General features: G+C 38.3%; 1 protein-coding gene across 4 annotated transcripts; it reads left to right on the top strand.

Annotated features, from left to right (window-relative positions):
- The first annotated feature begins 92 nt into the window (after nucleotides 1–92).
- Nucleotides 93–26,933, top strand: LOC123753996 (BBSome complex member BBS7). 4 transcript variants are annotated; one of them, XM_045736072.2, is made up of 17 exons: nucleotides 93–205; nucleotides 2,339–2,478; nucleotides 3,347–3,470; nucleotides 3,585–3,699; nucleotides 4,088–4,217; nucleotides 5,433–5,629; nucleotides 6,162–6,372; nucleotides 7,371–7,455; nucleotides 10,611–10,716; nucleotides 13,460–13,577; nucleotides 16,072–16,224; nucleotides 16,936–17,073; nucleotides 17,361–17,573; nucleotides 17,766–17,870; nucleotides 20,721–20,822; nucleotides 23,409–23,556; nucleotides 26,092–26,933. In XM_045736072.2, the coding sequence occupies exons 2-17, from the start codon at nucleotides 2,377–2,379 to the stop codon at nucleotides 26,232–26,234; spliced, it is 2,190 nt and encodes a 729-aa protein (XP_045592028.2). In that variant the 5' UTR covers nucleotides 93–205; nucleotides 2,339–2,376; the 3' UTR covers nucleotides 26,235–26,933. The 4 variants fall into 4 exon arrangements, with proteins under 4 accessions (XP_045592028.2, XP_045592027.2, XP_069163614.1 ...); XM_045736071.2 differs by having other exon boundaries at nucleotides 114–205; nucleotides 2,368–2,478; XM_069307513.1 differs by lacking the exon at nucleotides 93–205 and adding an exon at nucleotides 1,052–1,195 and having other exon boundaries at nucleotides 2,368–2,478.
- Nucleotides 26,934–27,531: the final 598 nt, after the last annotated feature.

Here is a 27,531-nt window from a genome sequence, read left to right as displayed (position 1 = left end):
AAAAATTTGAATTAATACAAATATATTATATGACTAAGTGTTAATATCTTGCAAGTGTTTTAAATAAAGAATTAGTAAGGTGGAGGGTTTCGGACAGGTTGCCAGAAGTAAACAAGGCTCCGGGCACAACATTCCTGCTCGAGAATTACAGGAGGGAGATCTGAGTCACCCAATTCACTGCTTCGTAACTTTCTCGACATATCGGGTAATAAGAATAAAAGTAGTACGTGGGAAAATAACAGGAAAGAAGAAGACTATTCAGATAGGTTTGTTTACTTGAGGTACGGACTTCCAGGTAATATTCAAGGAAGGTAACAGACACCCCAATAAAACAATGTATAAAAACCGTTGATATACTCTTAAAACACTTGATATTATGTTTCCCGCTCTGCTCTTCTTACACTATACTACTCGCTAAGCTATCCCCATCTAACATACTGAATCTGTGCATGGGGTTCAACCGCTGCAAACTACCTCAAGCCCAGCATCATGCAGCGAAAATCTGCTATCTGAATTTACTAACACTAGTGGCATCGATGAGGACAAAAAGACAGCGGCTTCTTAAAAGTACCCCTATTTCCCCTGATGAATTTTTTTCCAGCTTGATTTTAAAATTCAACAGAGTTTTGGCATTTAATGCATCTGCAGGCAGACGGTTTTATGGGTTTATGACCCTGTGGGTGAAAAAGCATATCCTGTTTTCAGTACTATACAGTATTGTAGCTTATTGGGGTTGAAACCATTTCTCCTTGTTGGTGTTACATCTAACCTTTTTAAGATATTGTCTGGCTCGACATCCTCCAAATTATTCAGTACTGTGCTGTATTTTAAAAATTTTTATTTTTTTTTATCTATACAGTATATACAAGAGTTCTTACATTCTTGTACAGCCACTAGTACGTGTAGCATTTCGGGCAAGTCCTTAATCCTATGTTCCCTGGAATACGACCCCTGCAAAGAATCGTTTTTACAACCAAGTACCCATTTTACTGTTGAGCTAAACAGAGGCTACAGTTAAGAATTTACACCCAGTAAATCCTCCCCGGCCAAGATACGAACCCAGGACAAAGCGCTCGTGGAACGCCAGGCGAGCGTCTTGCCACTACTCCACGAAGACTACTAACATATCGATGAGATCCACCCTGTCATGCCTGGTTTGCAGTGTTGTTAGCCTTGTGGCCATCAACTGTTCCTGGTATGAGAGTTGACTTGGTTCAGTAATGATTTTTGTTGCCCCGTGTTGCCCCAGTTCCAATGCAATTGTGTCTTTTTGAAGATGAGGTCTCCATGCTTGGATACAATAATCCAAATGATTTATACAGTTGAATAACTACCTTCTTTTCCTTAAAATCAAAGGCATGCTTCATTATTCCTTGGGTTATATTACGTTTGTTTACTAGCACCCTAAAAGCATCTGCCAATCTTATGGCCATTTGTGGAGTTCATTTAGATATCTTCATAAGGCCTCAATATCATTTTCACTTCCCAGTCTACCATAAATCTTGGTGTCATCTGCAAATTTGATGGTGTGATTTGTAATATTCTCATCTGTCAGTGGTGTAGTATATGACAACAAAGGGTTGGTCCCATATGGTACCCTGCTCATCACATTTCTCCAGTCAGATCATTCCCATTTAATTTGACCCATTGCTTTCTTTGTTTTAACCATTGTTTTATTCATTCTGGTAATCTACCATTTATTCCATGTGCCATTAATTTCCTTGCTAGTCTTTCATGTGGTATCATATTGAAAGCTTTAGCCAAATCCATGAAAACTACATCTACCAGAAGTCCTTTGTGAGCAAGTTTGTAAGGCAGGATCTATAACAAACTCTGTTTTCAGACAGCACACAGCCACTCAGTATTTGATTATTTAAAGTTAGAAGCAAGTTAGAAAGGGGTAATTTGACTTAAAATCTAGCCACAGTATACTGATTATTGTTTGGTTGTGTTTTTGAGATGTACTACAGTACTTGGTTTTAGTTTGAACTGTTTGCTCCTGGTTCTATTCCCATGCAGGGTGATACACTAGAGCATGTTCCATACACCTAATGCCTCTATATACTAATATAGTAATACATAGGTACAGTTCATGGATATTCAAGTAGCCTTACTTTTACCTACAGGATGCACTTAGCTTTTGTAACTTGGGTAAGTCCCCAGTCCTCGAACAATTAAGAAAGTTGACATTATCGGAGGAATAATTCCCTCCCCCCAAAGATATGATATAGATTAAAAACGAGAACCAGATGTCACTGGAATGGCAACTACATTCAAAACCCAAGGAACACAAATATCATAATTTGTTTTGCTAATGGAAGCTTTGCTTTTATTTCAGGAATACTGTATGGATAACATTGTTTTCAGATTACTGACATGGAATTAAACTTGACACGTGTGGATTACGTACAAGTTGGATTGACCTCTCCACGATGTTTACGTGTCGTTCCTAATAGTGCTCCAAGAACTCAACAGAAGGTAAAGTACTCATATATATTCTATTGAATATTTTTTTAAAAATTTTCAAATAAAGTTGGCATAGAGTATGGTAATGTTTAACAAAATAAACTAGTGAATATATAATAAATTCTGTTTACTGAAATATAATTTTTTCTCTTGCACCACTAAAGGAATTTTTGCAAAACCACTCTGAAAACTTTTGCCTTTTGAATAAATTAAGGATCACAAAGAGATTGAAAATTTAATATGAAAACATTATGGGTAAATGTAGTGAATGATGCACTGGTACACAGAGGACAAAATTGTGCATACAAAAGGAGTTAGGTATTCTGTTTTTAAGAATATTGTTTACATTGATATACGTTCCTGGAATTCCCATGTCATATCTCCCTCAGTCATCCAGTTTTTATTTTGTTTATATACTGTATACCAGTACAGTATATACAGTACAAGTGTTCTTAAATTCTTGTGCAACCACTAGCATGCATAGTATTTCGGGCAAGTCCTTAATCCTAATGTTCCCTGGAATACGACCCGCCAAATCATTTAACAACCATGTACCCATTTTACTGTTAGGTAAACAGAGGCTACAGTTAAGGATTAGTGCCCAGTAAATCCTCCCCGGCTAGGATACAAAACCCAGGCCAAAGCGCTCACAAAATGCCAGGCAAATGTCTTGCTACTTCGCTATGGGGACTGGTTATTTATGCCTTACTTTGTAACCAGATTTATTTTGTAACTAGATAACCAAACTATTTATTTCAGAAAACAAGTTGCATTCCCTCTAGTTTATATAATTTCATGAATATTAATTCATTTTCTTAGTACTGTTCTGACTTGAATTAATCAATATAAATGAATTAAAAAAACCCACATTTCCATATAGGTAGTAGTGGGAGATCATGATGGTGTGGTTCAACTCTTCACCATGAAGCGAGGAGAAATGCAGCTTGGTTTTAAGGCATACGCTGGAAAGAGCATTACCCGATTAGAGCTGGGTGGAGCTTTGGGTAATTTTTAATATGCTTTCTTGTGTCTGATATATTTTTGATGTCAAAATAATGTTTGGTACTGCATTTTCTTTTAGCATTACAATATATAAAATTAAATTTTTCTCTACACAGGAACGATAAAAGATAAAATATTTTTATCATCTGGCAATGAAGTAAGAGGATATACAAAGAAAGGAAAGCAGTTCTTAGGCTTTGACACAAACCTAACTGAAGAAATTAAATCCATGTAAGTTGAAGATGATCATGAAATCCTTTAAATAAATTGGCTTTGAGTTATGAAAGGTTTTTGAAAATCAATTGTGTATTACTGTATATCCCCAAAAATACTTTATACAGTATATTCTCGTATAATTCTTTTTGCGAGGAATGAGCTCCTAATTACTGGATCCACACCTCTTAACTAGTTATTGACTGGTGTGATGACTTCATAACCTCATGGATTTTGTCATATGTTGTTAAATTCATGTTAGAAGTTAACCCACACATTTTGCTCTCCTCTTGCTCTCCACTCATAATCCCATCACAATGAAGAAATTTCTATTTTGGTATATCTGTGGTTCATGTGTGTTCATTGTCAATTTGCCTCCCCTCTTATATAATACATTGATCAACAGGCACATCAGTGGTAGTGATCTACTAGTTTGTGGTGACTACGTCTACAACCATTACCATGACTGCCAAGATTCAAATTATTTCTTAGCTGCTGATAAAATAAATGATGTGATCACATTACCTGTGGAAAAGGTAAGTGTAGTAGAGAAAGTAAGTAATTATCAACAGTAGGCATGAAGCCAGGGAGAGCACCACTAGTGTTACTAGCTATTCAAAAGGTGCTAAAGTTCAGTAGAGATATTTAATTAAATGGTATATTTTGCACCATTCTATTTTGTATATTAATAATATAATAATGTACCTTAATTTTTATTTGAATTTCCTAAATACTTTTTATTCATTTTACTAATGATTCCTAATTCTGATAGAATTATTAAAATCAAGAAATGGTGTTTGGAATAGGGTGCAGTATCTTATGACTACAATATGGAATATTACTTCACTCGGACCACATTCGTGGGCATTATCTAAACAACTGTGTCCTGAGCATAAGGACCAATCCTAGTTATAACGCCTGATACCTCCTGAGCATAAGGACCAATCCTAGGTATAACGCCTGATACCACTTTTGTGACTTGAGTATTAGGTACCAGTACTGTATATCTATACCAGATATAATTGTCATGCCATTCAACTCTTACTAGGGATGCGTTTCAAGTTTGACCATGAAGGGAGGGTCTTCTTGGAGTTTGTACAATTTGATGTCAGTTTATTCAATGATTGCTAGCTGATTGCAATAGTGGAAGACGACTCGGGAATAATTGACAAATGAATAATCAGATGGGTTCAGAGTAAGTTGATGTATACTGTATACATATACTGTATGCTTTATATATTGTATCTTGATTTAATGAACAATGCTACATAAAAAACAAAAGGGCTTGAGTTTACATTACAGTACTTGGTGAATCAAAACATTTATGCAAATTAATGCTTGGCACTGGCAGTTGCAGTTTAAACCCACACAATAGTACACTTTCAGATAGGACTTCCTTGGGTATAGGCATTGGGAATATGAATAATAATATCGAGCACATAAATATATTGTAAATCTAGGATTGCAGCATCTGAAACATTTGTAAATACATGGGTTGAAATCAATCATATACAGTAATAAAATGTATTCGCTGGTAAGGTGGGAGCTTGACTCGTGAACATGAAAATTCTCTCGCTTACTTTTGGAATGTTGGATTAATCTGGTTAATTTTGCATAATTTGATGCACACAATTTCAATTTAGTATTTTATTTAACATAATGAGTAAAAGTACAGCTATGTAAATGAAATTCCTCTTTTATATTAAGTATGAATCATTATTCTTTTGTATCCTTTTTAATACAATCAACAGATGAAGTGCTTGATACCCATTCTGGCATGTGAAGATCGCTTGCTTCGAGTTATGAGAGATTCTGAGGTATTGTACTCTGTGGAACTTCCTTCTCCACCATCTAGCCTCCAGCTCTTCTACAATGATGGAGGTGAAAATGGAGATCAATTGTTATATGGCACATCTGATGGAAAAATTGGTCTAGTACAACTAGGAAGGTAAATAATGATGATATTTAATATAGTTAACTGTTTACAAGTAGTTATTTTAAATACTTGGACAAATTAAAGTAAAAGAGCAACATATTAACCCCTCCTACATGATCATCATAGCTCACTCTTTGACTTGCCTTATAAGCAAATTTATGTTGGCACAGCCCTCGCACCAAATGACCCCCTCGCCCTTGCCTGTTTCTCTCCCAGTATGCACAAAATGCAAGAAGACTTGGTTAACACTGTTTCTTGCATTTTCTTTACTTTTTACATGCAAATGTAAAATTTTATAAGGACTATTCTTGGTTTTCACATGGGCCAGAGAGGTACAGTACCTTTAATAATTACCACACCTTAGAGGTTAAAGAATTAATTTACTGTATATTCAAAATGTACATTTAGCTAAAGAATAAAATCAGTGTATTGTGAGGGGGGTCATTTATGTACAGTATGTGTGCTATTACAAAGAAAATCTAAGAAACATTTCCTTGTATTTTAAGATGGTAATTGTGTAAATCAATTTACTAATATTTTTTAGGGGCTCCGCTAATCATCGTTGGGTTTGTGAGAATGGCAGTGGTGTGGGTAATAGCAGCACTTCAAGGCATGGTGGTGTTACATGCATGGATCACCACGATATAACAGGAGATGGAATACGTGATCTCATTGTTGGAAGAGATGATGGAAGTGTTGAAGTTTATTCTTATGAAGATGGAGATGAATCGGAACCAACGCTAAGATTCTCCATGGTAAGCGAGACTTCTTTTTTTTAATTTAATTTATCTGTTCTCATAGATGTATAAAGAGCATAAGTACCCGACATGTAAACCCAAAAAAAAATCCAGCCTGAGTATGGTGAGAAGCTTGGTTCTAGAAGGTATGGTCCCTGCATCATTGCTATTCATCCTTGTGGAAGTCACAGACAGGAATGACAGCAACTGTTTTGTGTCAGCTCTTGCTGATGACACCAAAATATGTATGAAAATTGCCTTGGAAAAAGATTTAGAAAAATTACAATCGGATATTAAAATTTAATCCAAATCTTAAAAAAAAAGAAAGTGCAGGATGCAAGACGGTCAGATCTCAAAGAAAGAAGCGTTCTGCTACCTCTTGGTGAGCAGTATGGGTAATTAGAGTAAATGTTGTTGTTTAACCATTGCCAACTATTGGTTTGTGTTACCATTTTAAGTTCTTTTCACTTAAAATGTTAGTGAAAATGTTAGTATTTGTTTGTTGATATATTTGCCCTAAAGTGTGATTTGCCTTGGTTGTAAGTTGATCTCTGATTGCAATGCTTTCCTTGCTTCTTTGAGAGGGCTGTATTATGGTACTGTGTTCTCCTAGGCTCGGGGAGCTTCTGAGAGCTTTGCACAGAATGGGGTATTTCATTACAGCTAATACTTTGTTTGGGATAAAAAGACTGATGGTTGCCATGAAGTCATCAGTCTTTAGACTGTTTGCTTTTATTTGCAGTGATTATGAAAAGCTTGTCCTAGCTATTATCATTTGCAGAGTCTATCTGGATATATAAATGTTGGGGAATTTTTTTTCTTTTTTTTTTTTTTAAACAGAATTCTTTGCAGATTAAAAATTTTCACAAATGCTGGGCAAATGGATACAAGGATCCTATCAATAGTTGCATGGCCTCTTGTGAATAGTGATAGATACTGTTGCCTGTTTGTCGTTCACTTTCCTCTATTTGTCTCTCTCTTTTCTGTATACTCATATAACACGTATTATATTTTAGGCATGCAGTGAAAGTGTTACATCTGTGCAGGGTGCAGTTGTGGGAAATGCTGGATATGATGAAATTGTTGCTTCAACATATACCGGTGAGCTACTATTACATTACTGTACTACTTAAAGCACTGGAATTCTACATCTTTTGTTTTCCAAGTTATTGGAGAGCATCACTAATAATTTTTTCCAGTTATTTCAGTGACAAATTATCAATATGTTGTTATTGCAGTGACATTATTTAAATAGAGGGGTGTCAGGTCCTCTGACTATAATTCACTTCTCTTACACCTGATGATTGCTGCTGGGTAAAGTCGGGTAAATTCATCATGACTCTGGAAATACAGGCATCTACACAATAGCTGACTATCACTTTTTTAGGCTGACCTGCTTTTTCTAGTAGTACCATTAAATTTTTTAAACATTTTATTTATGTTGAAAACAAGAAATAAATATCGGTAATAGCTTTTAAGTCTTCTTTGAATTATATAAAACATCTTGAGGTTATCTTGAGTTGATTTCAAGGTTTAGCGTCCCTGTGGTACGGTCCTCGCCCAGGCCTCCTTTTTTGTTACACATCCCCAGGAAGCAACCTGTAGCAGCTATCTCCCAGTTATCTATTTACTGCTAGGTGAACAGGTGCATCAGGGTGAAAGAAACTCTGCCCGTTTATTTCCGCCTCCACCAGGGATTGAACCGGGAACCTTAGGACTATGAATCCCGAGTGCTGTCCGCTCAGCTGTCTGGCCCCTCATGGTTTAGGTAACTCCATACAAGGTCGTAAGTGTTTACAAAAAAAAGAATATTAATACACAACAACCAACTAGCATAACTGCTATATAATTAATATTTTACAGGTCCAGTACAAAATGTTTTTTAATTTTGTATATTTTTTGGGAAAAGTTTAACCCAAGTTGCAGTCTTCCACATATTTAACTTCATAATTTTTGCATCAGCAAACATTGATAGGAAGGAGTCTATTCATACTCTTACCAGTCATTCATGTAGATTAAAAAATGGTTTGGCTCTAGTATTGACTCCTGTTGTATGCCACTGGTTATATTCCACTACTTTGAGGTCTCTGGCATACTCTGTTGTCCACTGGACAACAGTAGTGTAGGTAATTACACACTTAGGTAATTACTAGAGCACCTTCCATGATACTCAAAGTTTCTCGATTTTGTACACTGGTCTACTATAAGGTTATATTGATTATAACCATATAAACACAGTTATACCAGAGAGAATCCTAGGAAGCAGTTTAAGTGAACAGTCACACACAGATAACTCTTGCAATAGTGTGACAGATTTGCCATAAACCAATAGTAGAACCAACTAAGAAAGAAAATACCTTAGGTCTTATCTTTACAAACAGTGATGAACTGATTATTGACATAATGATTACAAATACTGTACATGTTACTTAGATCACAACTTAATTGTAGTTCAGACATGCATTGTCAATAGACCTGTACAGGCAGTCTCAAATCCAAGAGGAGGAGAATTCAACCAATTCAATTTTGGTAACAAACTTGGAACAAATAAACCAAGTCCTCATAGAAATATGCTGGAAAGATGACTAGATAATGCAAACTTAATGCCTTGAGAAAATAGGTGCAATAACAATAGAAATATGTGTAAGTCACATACCACTAAGGAGAAAGATAAAACAGATGTAAACTGGAATGAGAATGGCATTCCCTCTTTAGGGAAAGAAAACAAATTACAAAACATCTTAAATGTTCCATTCTATCCCGAGAAAGACAATGAAGACTATGTAGAGAAATGGAAACAATTGAGCTAAGGTTGCAAGAATTATATAAAATCCAGGAGAGACAGAGAGCAAATGGTCATAAACAAAATAGAGAGGAATGCAAAATACTTTTTCTCCTATGCAAAATCTAGAACGAAAACTACTGCATTGGGCCCTTGTGCAGGAGTGATGGAACCTTCATAGATGACGGCAAGGAAATGAGTTAAATACGGTAGTTACAGTACGATTCTGATTTCAGTGAACTTCTGAACACATTGCAGATCAATGATCCGAACTTATTCCTAATTATAATGCGACATTACCACTAAGCCGCCATATATCAGATGTTACTCTAACCCCACTCAACTTTGAAGTAGCCATAGAGAGCATGTTCATGCACTCTGCACCAGGCCCAGACTCCTGAAATTCTATATTCATCAAGAATTGCAAAAAAATGTTATCACAGGCCCTAAACATCTTTTGGACATGGAGCCTAGATACTGGTGTTATTCCTGACATACTTAATACAGCAAAGATTGTACCACTTCAAAAGTGAGGTAGTAAAACTGATGCAAAAATATATAGAGCAATAGTGCTAAGAAGTAAGATCACAAAACACATGTAATCACTGTGTCTACATAACCCTGGGCAACATGGGTTCAGAACAGGGTGCTTCTGCCTGTCATAATTGCTAGACTACTATGGCATGGCCATAGATGCCATGGAAGACAAACAAAATGCTAATATAATATATGGAGATTTTGCAAAAGCCTGCGGCAAATGTGACCATGATGTTATTGCACACAAAAAGTGCACAAGAGGAAATACTGACAAAGTAGGGAGATGGATCTTTAACTTTCCAACAAACAGACCTCATAGTGTAATAGTGACCAAAGCAAAATCTGAATAATCCACAGTGAAAAGCTCGGTTCCCCAAGGTTCCGTGCTTGCTCCAATATTTTTCCTCATCCTCATATCAGACATAGACAAGGATACAAACTATAGTACTGTATCATCCTTTACAGATGCCACTTGAATTTTCATGTTCGTTGACAACATAGAGGACACAGCAAATTTCTAATCTGATGTTAATAAAGTCTTTCAATTAGTCTTGCACATTATACGACAATAGTGAGCACACTTTACGTTATTGATCACTAAATGAAAACCGTGCTATGACAAAAAATGATAAAAAAAAAATATGCGTTACACTGTATAATACTCAACTACAGTACAGTAATTATTTATTTCAAGGGTTTCGTGTTCTTGTTCCACCAAAATTGATTGGAAATGGAGAAAGATAAATATTGTGGAATAAGGGGGTAAATTGCTGATTTCTTTTAAATATAATGTGCCTTCAGTGGAGCTAAAGCTTTTACTATATTGTATTGGTATTAAAAAGTTAACAATATTTTTAAACTGGACTCGCCATTTTACAAAACTCATTAAAGGAAGTCGAGTGACATTTTAGATAATGTTTCCAACACCACCCGCCAGGGTGGATATTTGGTGTGACTTCGGAGCCTATGGACCGCAACATGACCTCGGAGTCAGGGGTGGTTCACATTTCACAAGACTCGAAACAAAAGATACAGAGATTGAGGTACTGGTATTAGCCACATCATTATTGATATTCATTTTTGTTTTGATTTGCAATGATGAATTATTGTGTACTGAAGCACTTGTTATTTGCTTTTATTATTTTGTTGAGCTTTCTTATCTTTGAAATTTTATGTCTTCTTTTTTTTCATTGAGTTGATTATTTACTTGAAATGACTTATCTTTTTTGTTGTTAACATTAGATATGTTGTATGCACATACTGTATATGAAGCACTTGATACACTGCTTAAATTTTCAACTCATGCCAAAAGATTTTGAGGTTTCTAGAAATGCTATATTTAGATTGTAATTTAGCTGATAAATAAATTAGTGTCTGCAAAACATTAGAGTTTGTTATAATTGTAAATGCACTATCATAGTAATAGTGTCAGGAAAATTTGCTTCCGAGCAATCACATTTAGCTGCTGCTTAACACTTTCACGCTTTGGGCGAGCGAGTACCAGACCACCCCAAGGTGGGCCGGGCATTCCACAGGAGCGCGCGGTTTTCAATTTTGGTTTTGCTCTTTTCAACATTGTCACGTTGAATTCATTTTGGTATCAATGTGTTCACCATAGAATTTCCTACAGGAATATATGCATATAAAGTCCACAAACAAGGCGTATCACCTGCACCATACCGAGAAATTGGCTGTGAGTTACCCGTGAGCACCCAAGAGCAAAAAATGTGTATACTCTTTTTCACTTTGGTCACCTCAATTCTCGTCCTAGGTCTTTCAATTTGGTATCAATGCGTTCGCAGTAACATTCCCTACAAGAGTACTGTATATGCATGTAATGTCCAAAACCGCGGCGTACCACCCGTACCAAACCAAGAAATTGGCCTCACGTTATTACCTGTGAGCGTGCAAGAGTAATAAAATGGGAATACTCTTTTCACTTTGGTCACCTCAAATCTCGTCCTAGGTCTTTCATTTTGGTATCAATGTGTTTGTAATAAAATTCTCTACAAGAGTATATGCATATAATGTCCAAAACTGTGGCGCACCATCCGCAGCCAAGCCTAAAGCAGGCCAATTTTTAAAATTTTTGACGCAATACTGCTTCATCACCGAGCAAAAGTGTTAAAGTAAGGATCCACTGTATTCATGGGACAGAATCGTTCACAGTCTGGCACAATAACAAACTGCATTGGAACCAGAGAGATCTTTTCAAACTGTCCTTACAGGGTCATTAACACTACTGCATAGCAATCCAATGATGCATTTTAGTATTGTCTGTTGTTTAACAGTGGTTGGTTTGATGACATGTCATTCATTTCCAATTTTAAAAACTTTGATTCCCGTTGTGTTAGTATATCCCAGTTCTTCTGAAATACATAGAGTGGGTGAAGCTTATGGTGTCCATTTTGATTATGGAGAAACCAACCAATAGCTTACTTTAGGTGATTGGGGTTCATAGCTACCCCAGGCCTACAAATTTTTGTTCCCTTGGTTTAAAGTGCTTTTTTTCCTGTCTCTGATGTAGTAATTTGTGCTGGGATTACTGTATATGTGAAGATCATAATTCATTGAAACTGTTGTCAAGAAAGTCAACGGTACGAGTGTGAGTGATTGCCGTAGTGTTGACAATAGTTACCTCAGTAATAAGAGTTACCTAGGTACAGTAATGATAAAAGTTACCTAGGTACAGTAATGATAAAAGAAACCAAATATCAGCTGGACAACATTGAAATTGTCGAATCTGATTGCAAAACAAACTATATATATCTTAATGAAAGAAAGAAGATGGAATCGAGGGAAGCAGTAGTTTGCTCAATGCCAATAAAAAAGCACTAGTACAATATATACTCTGCATGCCACCAGATGGCAGTTTAGACCACCCAGGGGTTCCACTTGCCTGCCCACTTCACTCTCATATCTGGTACAAAGCCAGCCACTCTACATCTGCAAGGACCACCATTTTTGTTAAGGCTAAGCTTGGTTGGGGTTACTTCCCGCCAAACACACAACGAAACTACGATGTTGCTACAACATTCGAACAAGTTTTAACACCTCCTAACAAGTTATAACAACAAATATAGCAAGTTGTAACAACGTTCTAATACGTCATAAATACGTTAAGCCAAGATGTAATAACTTTATTTCAAGTTGTAAAAAGCGGAAAATAGGGACAGTTACGGTTTGTGTTTCCAGGGTTGGGACTTGGTTATCCTGTGGGGGGGGGGGGAAGGGAAAGGGTAGGTATGCTTAGTATTTATTTTTCTTACTCTTGACAATTGTGTTTATGCTTCCTATCTTGCATGTCCTTTGCTGATAGTTTTTGTATATCAAGATAGGGGGGTAAGAGTTGTTTGCATTGATTTCACCTTTCATCGGGATCATGATGTTCTTCCAGCAGTTGCTTGTTTTGTGCTGCTCTGGCTTTCTGGTTGAGTTTTTTTTTTTTTTTTAAGTTTCGGTGTGCTCCCTAAATGTAGGGTTCTCAAGTGTTGTAGCCTCGGAGAACTACTGAGTGGCCCGCCCCACCAGAAACGGGCATTTGATTACATTCAACATTTGATTGTTTAGTGCAACAGTCCACATTCCATCCACATTTGCTACTATCATATTTTTTATTATAGAGTGAAAATATTACAGTATAGTATTTTATATAAGCATATGATGTCCCTTTAATATACATAAAATGAACTGTATTCATAATAACTTTCACAGTAACCTTTCAATTTTATCTGGAAGTATGAATATTACTTTTATTAGTAATTTTTACACTGGCAATTTTCTTAGGACTGAAATAGAGGAGTTGCAGCAGCGAGTGTTGAGAGAGCGAGACCAGTACCAAGCTGCCACTCAGAGTGCCTTCCCGGGCATTTCGGCTGTCCCTTTTTTCTCTGTAAATGATAAGGTAATTAATTTAAAATATCAAATTATTTTTATGCAATCCATGATCTACATATACATAATTCTGTAAATTTGATAAATATCTTAACAAAAAAAATCCAATTTGTGCTCAGTATTTGTTTGAATTAGAAATGTTTTTCTATGGAACTTTTTGTTATGAATTGCAGCTATCTGTCAAAATATAAAAATTAAATAGTTGACTGACTTACTGTGATGTGCTTCTGTGTTGACTTTTATTTTAAAATGTGACATAATAATACTGTACATACATCAGTTTTTAAAGCATTTAAACTCATTTAGGGATTAACTTAAGGAAATTCTTTGTAGCAGTAAAATCTTCTGAAATTTTTTAGTTATGAAGAATCTTTTCACATCTATCTGTATATGAAGTTTCACGTTGTCGGTAACAGGAAATCTGTTTGATTTATCGGGGGTTTGCCTAGGCCAACAACTGACCTGGTTCAGAATGTCGTCAAGTGGAATGCATTGAGGTAAGGGGTTGTTGAAGGCAATTCCATCAACAGCTTTAAGCAAAAATATGAAAAGATGAATGTTGAGAAAGGTAATTAGCATACCAGGCATAAACTGCTAGAAGGTGAGGCATATACTGCTAGAAGGGGAGGCATAAACTGCTAGAAGGGGAGGCATAAACTGCTAGAAGGGGAGGCATAAACTGCTAGAAGGGGAGGCATAAACTACTAGATCTCACATCTCCCGTAGTCATTCATATGCAAGCACAGCAATTCCCTAACTCCCAGGTATGTATTTGCTGCTAGATAAACAGTGGCATCAGGTGTAAGGAAATGTTTAGGAAATGTCTCATCCTGTGAGGGAATTGAACTCTGGGCCATTTGGTTGAGAGGTGCCTGTGCTGACCATGAACATATCTTATCTCGTGTCATATTTTGTAATAAAAGTCAACAAAGAACCAAACCAAACCCGAAATGCTGCGCGTACTAGTAGCTTTACAAGAATCTAATCACTATGCTCTGTATCTCTACGAATGTATCTTCACAATCCCAATGTACCTTCTTGTATATATATATATATAAATAAATAAATAAATAAAACCACATGAAGTCAGGTGTAAAGTTTTTAGATGTCTTGATGTATCATGCTAGTGTTAAGGCTATATCGATCATGGCCCTTGAAAAGTGGTTTCTCTAAGTTCATAAGCTCTAGAATATTATAAATATTGTGCATATGTAATTATAACTGATATAATTTGCCCTATGATTTAAATATCATGTACACAGCATGTTTTTTTTTTTTATCAATATTCTACAAAATTAGGTTTAGTTCATATCCATTCATGCAGTCAAAATATCACACATTCTTGAAATATTGTACTGTACTTGGTTTCTGGATGGATAGACAGATGAATGAACATATATATGCATGGATGAAGGCTAATCATCATGCCCTACTGTCATTCATGGATATATAAACCATTGTGTATAATTGCAGCCCAGGTTTTGACCCATATTCAATACAACAGAATAAAATAAGTACAGTCTTACTTTATACTGTATATAGGTGCAAACTTAAATATTAAAGTGACAAATTTCTATTTAATATTTTGTAGTGTTTGATATGACCAATTAGATTGTAAAGGATGTCATTACCCTTTGTGCTGCACATCTGCTACATTTGCCACTCTTGAAGTGTGCACCAAGAAAACTTATGAAATTTTTTTTTTTTTAAATTTGACATTGTTAATTAGCATCCAGAGAACATAAAAATCCAAGTAAAATGTCCCTATCTCTTGTGGTATAGCTGAAGTAGCCGGCCTGGAGAAGTTGTATTTTTTTCGGTAGATTTGAGGCGAGGTGCCACACGGGATTAGCTTTGTCGATTTATTTTAATTTGATCTATTTGTGTATTTATTTATAAACCTATATCTTGTAATTGAACACGGCACACAGTTTGCCGATAGAGTAAATATATACATAGTAACCACTCATTTGATGTTGCTAAAAGTTCACTGGCTCCTAGTATTGCTGCCCTGCATGTTCAGACACTGGATGGTGATGAGCCTGATATGACCCTTATCTTCCTCCTAAGACCCTAGGAGGAAAATGAGGGACTCGGGACTTTTTTCAAAATGGAGGGGATGGTTACTGGAGGCCTGAGGAAGCAAATATGAGCCTCGAGTATTTGTGGTAGTTTTAAATTTTCAGATAGGCCTAAAACAACCCCCTGGTTGTAGTGTGCACCATCAATGAAACAATCCTAGTTATGGTGTGCAGTTTAAGGGTTAAACTGCACACCTGTTACATTACTTCTAAGGAAGCTTGGGGTCTTATTCTAAGTAAAAGTATTCATCACTGTAATTTAGTACTGTATACTTATTGATTTGTAAAATACCCGCAGTTTTAGTAGTGACTAGAGAAGGGATAGGTTTACTTTACTTTATATTTTTAGCAGTTGTTACTTACTGTATATAGTATTTTGTAACAAAATCATACATGATTTATTGATTTTGTATTCTTTTGTAGATGAGCCTAAATCGCAGTGATGCTTCATATCTCTTAAGTTTGGAGGTACAGACAGCCATTGACAATGTGTTGTTGCAAAGTGATGTTCCCATTGATCTCCTGGATGTAGAGAAAAATTCTGCAGTTGTTAGTTACAGCACGTGTGATCCTGACGTAAGTAGAGAAATGGGGCACAGTATGAAATGCCAAGATTTTCAGTTCATTTTTAATATTCATTTAGTAAAATTCTAGCATTGAATATAATGAAATACTTTTTTGGTGGGCAGCTCGATAGCTTCCCAAAGGTGCAACCAGGAAGCAGTCAAGCCACAGGAAACCTTCTGATTTTGTCAGAGTTACAATGTTTTCCAAGCAGGTGCTCGTTTTGAAGCACTTTGCATTTCTGACAGTTTTTTTTTTCTTCCTGCGGTGATTTCTAATTTACGGGTTTCCCTTTGTCACTTTAGTCTGTATGAACATCAGAGGTCCACGGTTGTTCAACGTCCTACCAGCGAGCATCAGAAATATTGCAGGAACAACCGTGGACATCTTCAAGAGGAAACTAGATTGTTTGCTTCAAGGAGTGCCGGACCAACCGGGCTGTGATGGGTATGTGGGCCTGCGGGCCGCACCAAGCAACAGCCTGGTGGACCAAACTCACAAGTCAAGTCTGGCCTTGGTCCGGGCTTGGGGAGTAGAAGAACTCCCAGAACCCCATCAACCAGGTATCAACCAGGTTTAAACAGACCAGATTCTGGTCTTGGTCCCCAGTAGGTGGATTACAGAGGCCTGGTGCATTCCCTAAGGCTTGGGTGCTTCCACATTGTACCTTTGGGGAGCTAGTGGGATAGGAATACTTTATTTTATTTGTCTTTTTTACTTCAGAGTGGAAATTTCCTTTTGGCAACATACCGGTGCCAAGCCAATACTACACGTTTAGAAGTTCGCATTAGAACAATTGAGGGGCAGTATGGCACGCTTCAGGCATTCATCACTCCAAGACTCCAACCCAAGTGTTGCCAAGTTAGTATAGAATGTGTTATGCCTGTGCTGTATTAAAATATCTATACACTATATTGTTTTTATGAACAGGATATTTTTAATTTATTTATGTAAATATTTTATTTAAATATTTGAGGAAAGATTTTATTTATATTTATGTAAATATTAAAGTTACAATTGACATTTATGCTGTAGTGTATTACAGGTCTACCTGTTATTCAGGGTATTATGTACATGCTAAATTATATATAGATCCTTCAACTTATTTACAATACAGTATTTAATACTAAACAAAATTCATGTAACAGGTTCGTCAGTACCATATCAAGCCTCTCTCTCTTCACTCACGAATTCACAGTTTTGACCCAAATCGTCCAAACAACACCTTGACACTAAAAGGCCAGTTTACTCTGCCAGAAATCCATGCATGGGTGGTGTTCTGTTTACCCGAGTTGCCAGACCGGACCCCTGCTGGTGAACAGGCAGAATTCACTTTTGTTTCAACATTTCTTGATACTCAGGTACAGTGCATGATGATGTTCACACTAAAAATTATGTACAATTTTCTGACCTTTTGTTTATGCATCGCATTATTAGATCTGTATTTTCTTGTATAATGCTATTAAGATATTGTCAAGTTTTGATGTATAATTTAACAAGATTTGAAAAAGTCTTTCTTGTAGCTAAACATTGTTAATTAAATTTTGAAACAGCTACAGTGTGTATATGAAGCTGGTGAAGCAACATTTAAATCAGACAACATCTCCACAATCTCCATTCTTAAGGATGTTCTCACGAAAGAAGCTACACGAAAAAAGGTATGATTATTTTTTCCTCAAAACTATGTATACAAACCCTTAGTAATACTGTATATTTTTCTGGGGTGAGCCCCTTGTTGCTCCCCTGAAGCTATACAGTGAGATTGTTCCCATCTACCAGGTCACATCAGCCATGGAGTTCTTTAAGCCTACTGAGGACCAGCCCCAGAACCTGGCCTCCTCACAGTGGCACAGGGAGCAGTGACATTTTGCCACCTCACTGGGAAAGGCAACCAGAAAGCTAGTGAGTCAAAACAAACTACTGCTGGGTTCAAGAGAGACTAAAGCCTCAAAACCTGCATAACGAACTCCCCCAACTATGTAAGCAAACAATCAAATTCTCTCAAAATGAGCTCTTTCACCCCACCTCCCCCATTTGTTTCGGGGAAGGGGAAAGAAGTGGCTCACTGCCTGCCGGGGTCTGAGCGCCTCTCAATGACTGCCTGTTTATTCTTGCTCTTTCTCGGGACATGGATCTCTTGCAGCTACATGCCCAGTTGCCTTTGTTGTCAATGATGCTCGTAGCAGTCGACTCTCATACCTGTTTGAATTTGGCTCCACGTGCAGTTTCTTGGTCTCCTTGAGCCTCATATGGACTGGGTCTGGGAGGATGTAGAGGCACTTGGCAGAGTACATAGTGCAGGGGCTTTGGCCTATGCTGTAGCTGTGTCAGTTTCACTTCCCAAGCTGTATGTTTGGGTGTTGGCCACACAAGCGAGAGGTGGTGGCCACATTCTTCACTGCCCAACTCACGTGTTGCTGCGTAGCCCTTGGAATCAACGTGGGCCCTGGTTTTCTTGCCCGCCTCCCCTTTTCTCTTTTCGTCTTTCCTGTGGATGTGGTTTCGCAGTTTCTATCTTCAATGACTGCTGCTTGTTGTTATATTTTGGACCGCCTTTGCTCCCTGGGGGTCTTGTTCTCATGCTTGGAGGCTGTCTGGTAGAGCTGGGGCATTGTCTGGTGTGGATAGGCCTTCAGGGAGCCAGATTCCAGATTACAAGAATTTTCCTTAGCCAGTCCTCTGTCTGATTGGCACCATGCTTGCTCTTCATTGAAGGCATCAGTTTCTCATAGTTTGCATCAGCCCTTTCACAGTTCACCCCTTTGATGGGGTGGTGGGGGTACTCGCCCAGTTTCCCGGACCCGGATATATGAAACAGTTACGCAAGCACTTACGAACCTGTACATATTTTCTCAATCTTTGGCGGCTTTGTTTACAATTATTAAACCGTTAATGAGCTCCGAGGCACCAGGAGGCTGTTTATAACAATAACAGTAGATTGGGAAGTTTTCATGCTTGTAAACTGTTTAATAAATGTAACCAAAGCCGTCAAAGAATGAGGAAAGATGTACACGTTCGTAAGTACTTGTGTAACTGCTTCGTGAATCTGGGTACTGGCTCCTGGTCCCACGCTTTGTGGGCTTTTCTGGTCATATCCCGTGGCCTGCAGTGGAGTTGGTCATTTTCCTACCTTCTGGGGAGTCCAGGTCTTTCCAGGCATGCTTCTTTCCCATGCCTATGTTGGGTCATCTTGGAGTGGGTGGGGAGTGTGGGAGGGGGGGGCTTCTGGCATCTTCTTGTGATTATCTTGTAATGATTTCGGGGCTTAGCGTCCCTGCGGCCCGATCCTCGACAAGGCCTCCTTTTTGTTACACACCCCCAGGAAGCAGCCCCTAGAAGCTGTCTAATTCCCAGGTACCTATTTACTGTTAGGTAACACGAGCATTAGGGTGAAAGAAACTCTGCCCATTTGGTTCTGCCTCCACCGGGGCTCGAACCCGGAACCTCAGGACTACAATATGAAGCGCTGTCCACTCATCTGTCAGGCATGGTTGAAACAACTACAGGTATGTCAGTTTGGGGGGTCCCGGCCCTGAAATGGGACTCGCCAGACCTTTAGTTCATCCTTGATCTATCGAGGCTGACCTGGTTCATTTCCTGTCCCTCCTTCCGGATGACCTCTTTGTCCCAGATCCATCTCATACTGGAGGCACATGGTTGGACGATCTACCTGGATCTCTAGGACTGGCTGGTGTGGACTCCCAGTCTGTCTGCTAACCATTGTACAGGTGACAACCTATACACCAGTTGACTGACAGTTGACAGGCAGGACCAAAGAGCTGAAGCTTAACACCCCCACAAGCACGATTATGAATATTGTAATTATATTTTTGCTAAAAATTACACAGGAATTATAAAGCAAATATATTACCTAATTTTAGGAATGACTGGAATATTTTATTTCTGTTTGCAAAAGTAAAAATACAACAGATTTACATATTGTTGACTTTTAAATTTGTTTTCATTTGAACAACTTGACCATTAGTTATATCTGCTTTAAAGAAAATGGGAGTTTTAGAAATGCACCTGATGTTCACCACATGTATTAACAGTGGGTATAATTATTGGTGGCCTAAGCACTGTAAACCACTTGCCTTGGCTGGCTTCCATAGTAAATCTCCAACACCACCCATGGTAACACTGGTCTTCAGTATGGTAAATATATAATATAATGTTTAGTAGTTTTCACATTTGTGTAGCATACAGTATTCAAATTTGTATATACTGTTTATTTGTGTGCAAATATGTGCAAAAAAGAAAGTGCCAAAAAAAATTATAATTTGTGATAAATAACTTGTAATAGTTAAAAAAAAAATCAAGCAACCTTTATTTAAAGAAATACTGTAATCAAAAACCTGCATGTAACAGAAACCATGAGGTTTAGATTGGATTTGGTCCCATATACAGTAGTCCATTGTATCTACCTTAGACTCAAAAGGCATATGCCTTTTTCTACAAGACTTGGCAGTGAATATTAATTTTTATTTACTTGAATGTTGTTGTTGAAGGTACGGCTTGATATTTCGTGTGACGTTAGTGAGGAAAGCGTTGTCCATGCCCTACAGCTCCTTCATCCACGTTTGGAAGCCCAGCTCTTACTAGCTAAACAGGTAGGCATACAGTACTACAATTCACTGTTGCTGGGAGGCTCCCTTGGTAGCATCTCATAGCTTGTGCTGTGGTGAACCCAAGCCATGAGAAGTGCACCAGGCCTCTGACATATGAGGAAAGCTTGGGGATTAGAGTTCTATCCAAAATCAAAAAATCCCCACCAGATAGACAGGTAAAACAAAACACATTTCTATCTGAAGAAAGAAAGAAATTCCCAGGCAAACAAGGTAAATATCATTAAGTGGGGAGAATAACACTAACCTAGATCCTGGTGGCTACCAACCACCACTGGCTGGTTATCCGGGCTCCCAGCCACTCGCTCATTCGCCTAGTGCAAGTTGAGGGTGCATCACTATGCTGTGATCCTACAAGCTGCACTTATTTTAGTTAAGTGGCATTAACAATCCCTGGAATAGTAGCTCACTCGGTTGTGTGCTCAGGTTACCTTACCTGGTATTAGGTTTGCATTTCTTCTGTTTCACGAAAGATACTTGTTTTGAGTTCAGGTTCCTTCCCAGCATATTGGCTCCTTTTTATTTCTCTTCCAGGTAGTGTGTGAGACTTGCTCTCCATAGTCAGGTCTGTTGTTATGGAGTTGATGTACAATGGAACCTCGAATAACGAATTTAATCCATCCCGGCGCCGTGATTGTCATGTGAAACGGACGTCATACAAAACTAATGTCCCCATTGACAATATTGTTATTTTCGTATTTTTTTATTTAAAAAACATGGAGCAGCCTACCTGCTGAAAACCGAACGAACCTTTTTGACATTTGTTGTTTTTCAATTTTCTTTTCTTTTTTAAGAAACATGAAGCAGCCTACCTGCCGAACACCGAATGAACCTTTTTGACATTTGTTGTATTTAAAAAAAATTCATCTTTTTTTTCTACAAAAAGTCATTGCTTTGCAAAATCTCAGCAGTTACCCCTTTATATCCTAGTATCATTAGCATCTTTAAACAAAAACATAATTTATTTGCATCGTCAGAGGCGTCCAAGAATGTGCGAGAAGCAGCACGACCCCACCATGTGGTCTTGTCATTCAAACGAGCGGTCCCCATACGAGACAAATTGTTGGCGATCTAGGCGATCGTTACCCAAAATGTTTGCTATTTGAGGCGATCGTCACTCGAGGTTCTACTTTGTAGTGTGCCTCTGGCCCTGATTCCTCTGTGTTTTGGTCAGGTGTGCACTTGGACCTTCCCTCACCAGGCTAATCATATCTCTGTTATGTGTGTAATTTGCCAACGTGCTTCCCATGCTGCTGACATGCCTGACTGTTTGGTAATGATCCAGGCAGCCTGTGACCATTGTGCTCGGGAGGTACATTTACTTTGAACAAATCCACAAGGGTCTTGATGAGGGTTCGAACCTACATCCGAGAGGATCCCAGACGTGCCTTAATCGACTGTGCCACAACATGGTAAAATAATTGCAACCAGGAGTTCTACTGACCTCGCACAGATCTTGCAGTCTCTCTGAGGCACAATTAAAACAGGGTTTTACACAATTCCCCCATGCACATGTCGTGGCACAGTCGATTAAGGCGCATCTGGGATCCTCTCGGATGTAGGTTCGAACCCTTATGGATTTGTTCGTTTGATGCATCACGCTATTGTGATTTCTGTGTGTACATTTACTTTGCTCTTAAATGGCTGGACCCAGACTGCACAGCTTCACAACATTGCAATTTTTCATTTTTTTAATTGCAGTTGGTTTTTCCTGTAACTGTCTGCCTGTTGAATAAAAGACTGCCCTCTGCCTGCCCCTGTAATTGCCTGAAGGTTTCTGCCCTTGTGGTGGCAGCTGTGGGCTTCTGCCCTTGTGGTGGCAGCTGTGGGCCTCTGCCATTGTGGTGGCAGCTGTGGGCCTCTGCCCTGGTGGTGGCAGCTGTAGACTTTTGTTGATCTATTGATGGGCAGTTCAACATGCAGTCGTCTCTTTTATATGTCCTTGCCTTACTATTCAGGGTTTGAGGCCCAAGGCTGCTGAGGAAATACTTGCTCTCGCCCTTAAATCTCTCTGCTGGCCCTATCCCCTCTGTTCCACCAGCTTTGGCTGTGGTTCAGCTTTCTCTTGTCTTCTTAGCCATCCTTTGATTTGTGCATCTTAGGGCTTTGGCAGTAGGTGTGTTAGGACAACAGCAGCTAGGAACATTTCCTTTGGGGTTGTGATGGTGGCTTTAGAGCGTACCTTTGTTCAAGGGGTAGAAATGGATGTTTTAGCGCTAGCTGTGGTACAATATGAACACTCGGGAAAGAGAAAAGTTCTGGAATTAGGAAAGAGTAGTAGAGATAATAAATAAAACTGTATTGAGATAGTTTAGACATGTATGGCAAATGGATGAGTACACATTGGCAGTGTGTGTGTGTTCATAGCTTGGAGGAGAGGAAGTGGTGACTGAGAACACAATGTAGAACATAAAAAGTCCATATGAGTGAAGGACTTCACTTGCATGCCTGATATCAGTAGTTAATAAAAAATTGTGTATTGAATGTAAATTTTTGTATACAAAAAATACAGTACTGTATTTTATTTAATTAAATTAAGAAAATTCTATGTTGAATTCTTCCGTCTTGCAGGTGTCGCTCATTGAAGCTCTTCGCGAACTAGGCTCACATGAATCTGACACAAGTTTTTTGTCACCTGAATATCAACATATTGTGGACAATGCTGACGATCTTCAAGCTCAGTACCGAAAACAACCTTGTCACCTGGAACGCCTTTATGGTAGTATTTTATTTAGCTTATAGAGTGTAATTGCAGATAACTTGAGAATTCTGAGTACTGTTTACACTAAGGTAAATTTAAAAGTGAATACTGTATAAGAAATATTGCATGATATATATATATACTAATAGAGGATTTATTTGAAACAAGCCAATAATTAAGTATGTGGAGGTTTTGATGTATCCATATGTAGCTGTAGAAGGTTTATGAGTTAGGAAATTTTGAAAGATTCTGCAGGCAATATTTGACTTTAATAATTAAAGTAAAGATGTGCATCCTTCAAGCACTGAAAGTTTAAGTACAATAAAAATAGGGTTTCAGTGTGATGAGGTAATATAAACCATTAAATTGATTTTTTGTTGCATAAAATTATTATTGGGAGCGCCAAGTTTATATAAATAAAATATATATCGATAATACAATGCTGTTATCTTTATTTAAACTTTTCATCAAGTTTTAATAATTTAACTGGCAGCAAGTGAATTTGTGCCAGCCAGCCAGGCTACCCACTACTGCTCTTGGGCTGTACATATTCACTCTCCTCCTCCTCACATACCCACCATATCTGCCAATATTTTTGGTCTTTCTCTCATCATACCCTCTTGTTCACTTGAATAAATTTCACCAGTCTATAAACAACATAATTAACCATTTCCTGCACTATTTTCAATCTAAATTGATCTACCATTGCACTCTCCACCTTTAACCCTGAAACTGCTCACATTATTATGGGATGATTGGATGCAGTGCTAATATAACATGGAGACGATCTTGCACAGCCCAAACTGTCTGCAAGTCATAGGGGGTGTTTGATTGTCAAAGTCATCTAGCAATATAATATGTAATCATTAGGTGACAAGGCAACCTTAGGTCTTATGACATAAACATACCAATCCTGTTGTGACTACCGACCACAAGGTGGCAGCCAACCTCACGTAGGTGCCTCGCCAGCTTACATTTTTACTTATTCGCATCGGTACCCCAGGTCTCAGTGGTGTTGGGTATTCCTGGAACTTTGATTTTGCCAGGGGCTATTGCTATCTTACCTTGAGGTTACCTTGAGGTGTTTCCGGGGCTCAACATCCCCGCGGCCCGGTCGTCGACCAGGCCTCCTCGTTGCTGTACTGGTCAAGCAGGCTGTTGGACGCGGCTGCTAGCAGCCTGACGTATGAATCACAGCCTGGTTGATCAGGTATCATTTGGCTGGGTATTATTTGTTCCATGTTTTTTCTTCATGCTTTTGTTTTAGTCATCCACATTGCATATGCCCAGGTTTAATATTTTACCCAGACTTTGTGCCTGGATTACCCCTTCTTGATTGTCAGTTGTATTTTCCCTGTCCCACCAAAGATCCCTGCTCTGAGGGAGATCCGGGTTCCTCCCTTATGCACTAGATTCTTTTGAGTCGCCTCACTTTTAGGTAGTGAATGGTACAGTACTTGTTATCCACTGCAATGTCTGTCCGTGAGAAGTAGAGCTTGTTTGAGTTGGCTTTGTGCTGTGTGCAGTGTGTAAGAGATCACGCTTCTTTAGGAATGTGCAGTTTAAATGAACGTTTTTTTTCTAGATCACACTTAGTTTAGCTTCTGATGTGTGTGAAGCTTTGCATTTTTTCTAAGAACATATCTTGGTTGCATTGTTCATATCCAAAACTAACTACTTTCTCCAATAGGTGGCTCAGGTCAGGGTTTGAATTTGTTTAACAAAGACATATTCTTCATGCCTTTTACACCTGCCTATCTGCACAATAAATTTGGTGACTAGTGTTCCCTGTGGGGATTTTCTGGACTCAATTTTCAGGTGGGCTATCATGACTTTCCCATTGAATTCTGGGCTTAAATCGATTATTTATAGTTTCACACGATACAGTTCACTTCTTTGAGCATCAATGATAATTCCTTTTGCCTCTGTCATTCAGGTTGGTGGGTCTATTGTGTGTTCATGCTGGATCACTGTGTTGGCTGTACCAAAATAAGAATTGAGAACGTCAAATGTGGTTTATTCGGCTCCCTGTAATGACTGGCTAAATATTAGAATGCATTGAGCTGGGTAAATGAAGTTGTACTGTACCTTTAAGACTGATCTTTATGGATTTTGCTTTGCACAGTGTTTACAGGAACATAATTCCCACATATTGAGTGTCCTGTATGCTCCTTCAGTCCACACACACTCCCTGGAAGTACAAAGTTTTCCTAGGCTAGCTACAATCAATGTTCCACTTCTCTGAATGCTCACATTGAGCTTCATGTTAATTGTCCAAAATTCTGAATTCTTCTCCCTTGTAGGTTAACATTGCACGACATAACTTGCTTCCCAACACCACATGGCTAGGCTGTCATCACATTAATTCAGTGTCATGATATCTTTTAAATGCCCTCTCGTAACACCCAATTCAGGTCTTGTTGGGTTCTAACTACTGAACTTTACAAATTTTAATTAAATTCAATTATAATTATAGTACAAATTTGTGATAATTAATTAATCAGCAGTACCTTTTATTATGTTCTAGGAACTCATATCAATTTAATTTTCCAGGCATGATCACCGACCTATACATTGACAAGTACAAGTTCAAGGGCATTAACGTGAAGAGTCGTGTACCACAGCTGCTTGAAATATTGGACAACTATGGAAGTCTCAGTATTCAACATCTTATAAACTTCTTCCAGGCTCAGTAGCATTTTGAAAAACCTTCAATGTGTACTCTCCATTCTATACTATTTTGTGCATGAGCACAATATCACATTTACTTTAAGAGCTGAAATTAAAATGACTGTACAGTTGATTGGTTAATATAAATTATTGTTCTAGTCATGCACTTTTGCAAGGGTCCTCAACCTTTGCTGTTTGGTGGGCTACTTTGTGAATTTAATACAAGACAGGCACCACACATTCTTGTATATAAAAAAAGAGTATTATTTGATTTATGTAATTAACAAAAGGTAATGTTATTTCTAATGTGGGTAAATAGCTCCACATTTCTTCTGTCAGCATGATGAAATCTGGGTTTTCCACAATAGAAAACTTTTACCAACACACTGCCAATTGACACAAATGTATCCTGCATACACAAACATAATGAACCTTTTGTAATCAGTGCTGTGTATCCCACATACTACTTTGGGCAAGGACTACTTAATTATGTATTCACAGCTAAACTGTATGCTTTGTACTATGCTCTATTAATTATAACCACACTGCCAGGTGGGAAATGCACAATCTGCAGTGGTTCAAAAAGAGCATTTGAAGCCATAATGTACTGCTAATCTACCTGTTAAAAGCTCCTCCTCCAACACCTGGAAGGATATATCTACACAGTTGGTACCTGGACACTATAAAACTTGTACACATGCTCTACAATAAAATTGACAAATTAACGAAGACAATGCATACTTCAACACCTATCACAAACCAGCCTATTTCCCCGTCTAGCACAAAAAGGGGTCCTAAAATCCATTACTCAAAACTTTGCTGGAAAATTGAAAGCATACTCGAAATTTGCTACGAAATTTAAGTGTATCAACAGAATTAGACGGCAGCTCTGGTCATCCTGGTACCCGGGACTGGTACTCTGAGAGAGAACTCTATCAACATCAGAGGTCCGAGACTGTTCAACACGCTTCCACTACACATAAGGGGCATAACTGGCCGACCCCTCACAGTGTTCAAGAGAGAACTGGATAAGCACCTCCAAAGGATACCTGATCAACCAGGCTGTGACTCATACGTCAGGCTGCGAGCAGCCGCGTCCAACAGCCTGGTTGATCAGTCCGGCAACCAGGAGGCCTGGTCGACGACCGGGCCGTGGGGACGCTAAGCCCCGGAAGCACCTCAAGGTAAGGTATCCTGGGACCCACTTGCTGCATTCACTCTGCTGGTGCTGGCAGAGTTCTATCTGCAGGTTCCACATTTAGCTTAAAGCTTCAAGAAAAATATGCGATGGCTATTCTTTATAAACCATGTCAAGTGCATTTA

This window comes from Procambarus clarkii, chromosome 6 (genome assembly GCF_040958095.1).
Source record: "Procambarus clarkii isolate CNS0578487 chromosome 6, FALCON_Pclarkii_2.0, whole genome shotgun sequence".
Classification (NCBI taxonomy): Eukaryota; Metazoa; Arthropoda; class Malacostraca; order Decapoda; family Cambaridae; genus Procambarus; species Procambarus clarkii.
Note: the sequence above shows the minus strand (reverse complement) of the source record. Positions and strands in the feature narration are given on the sequence as shown.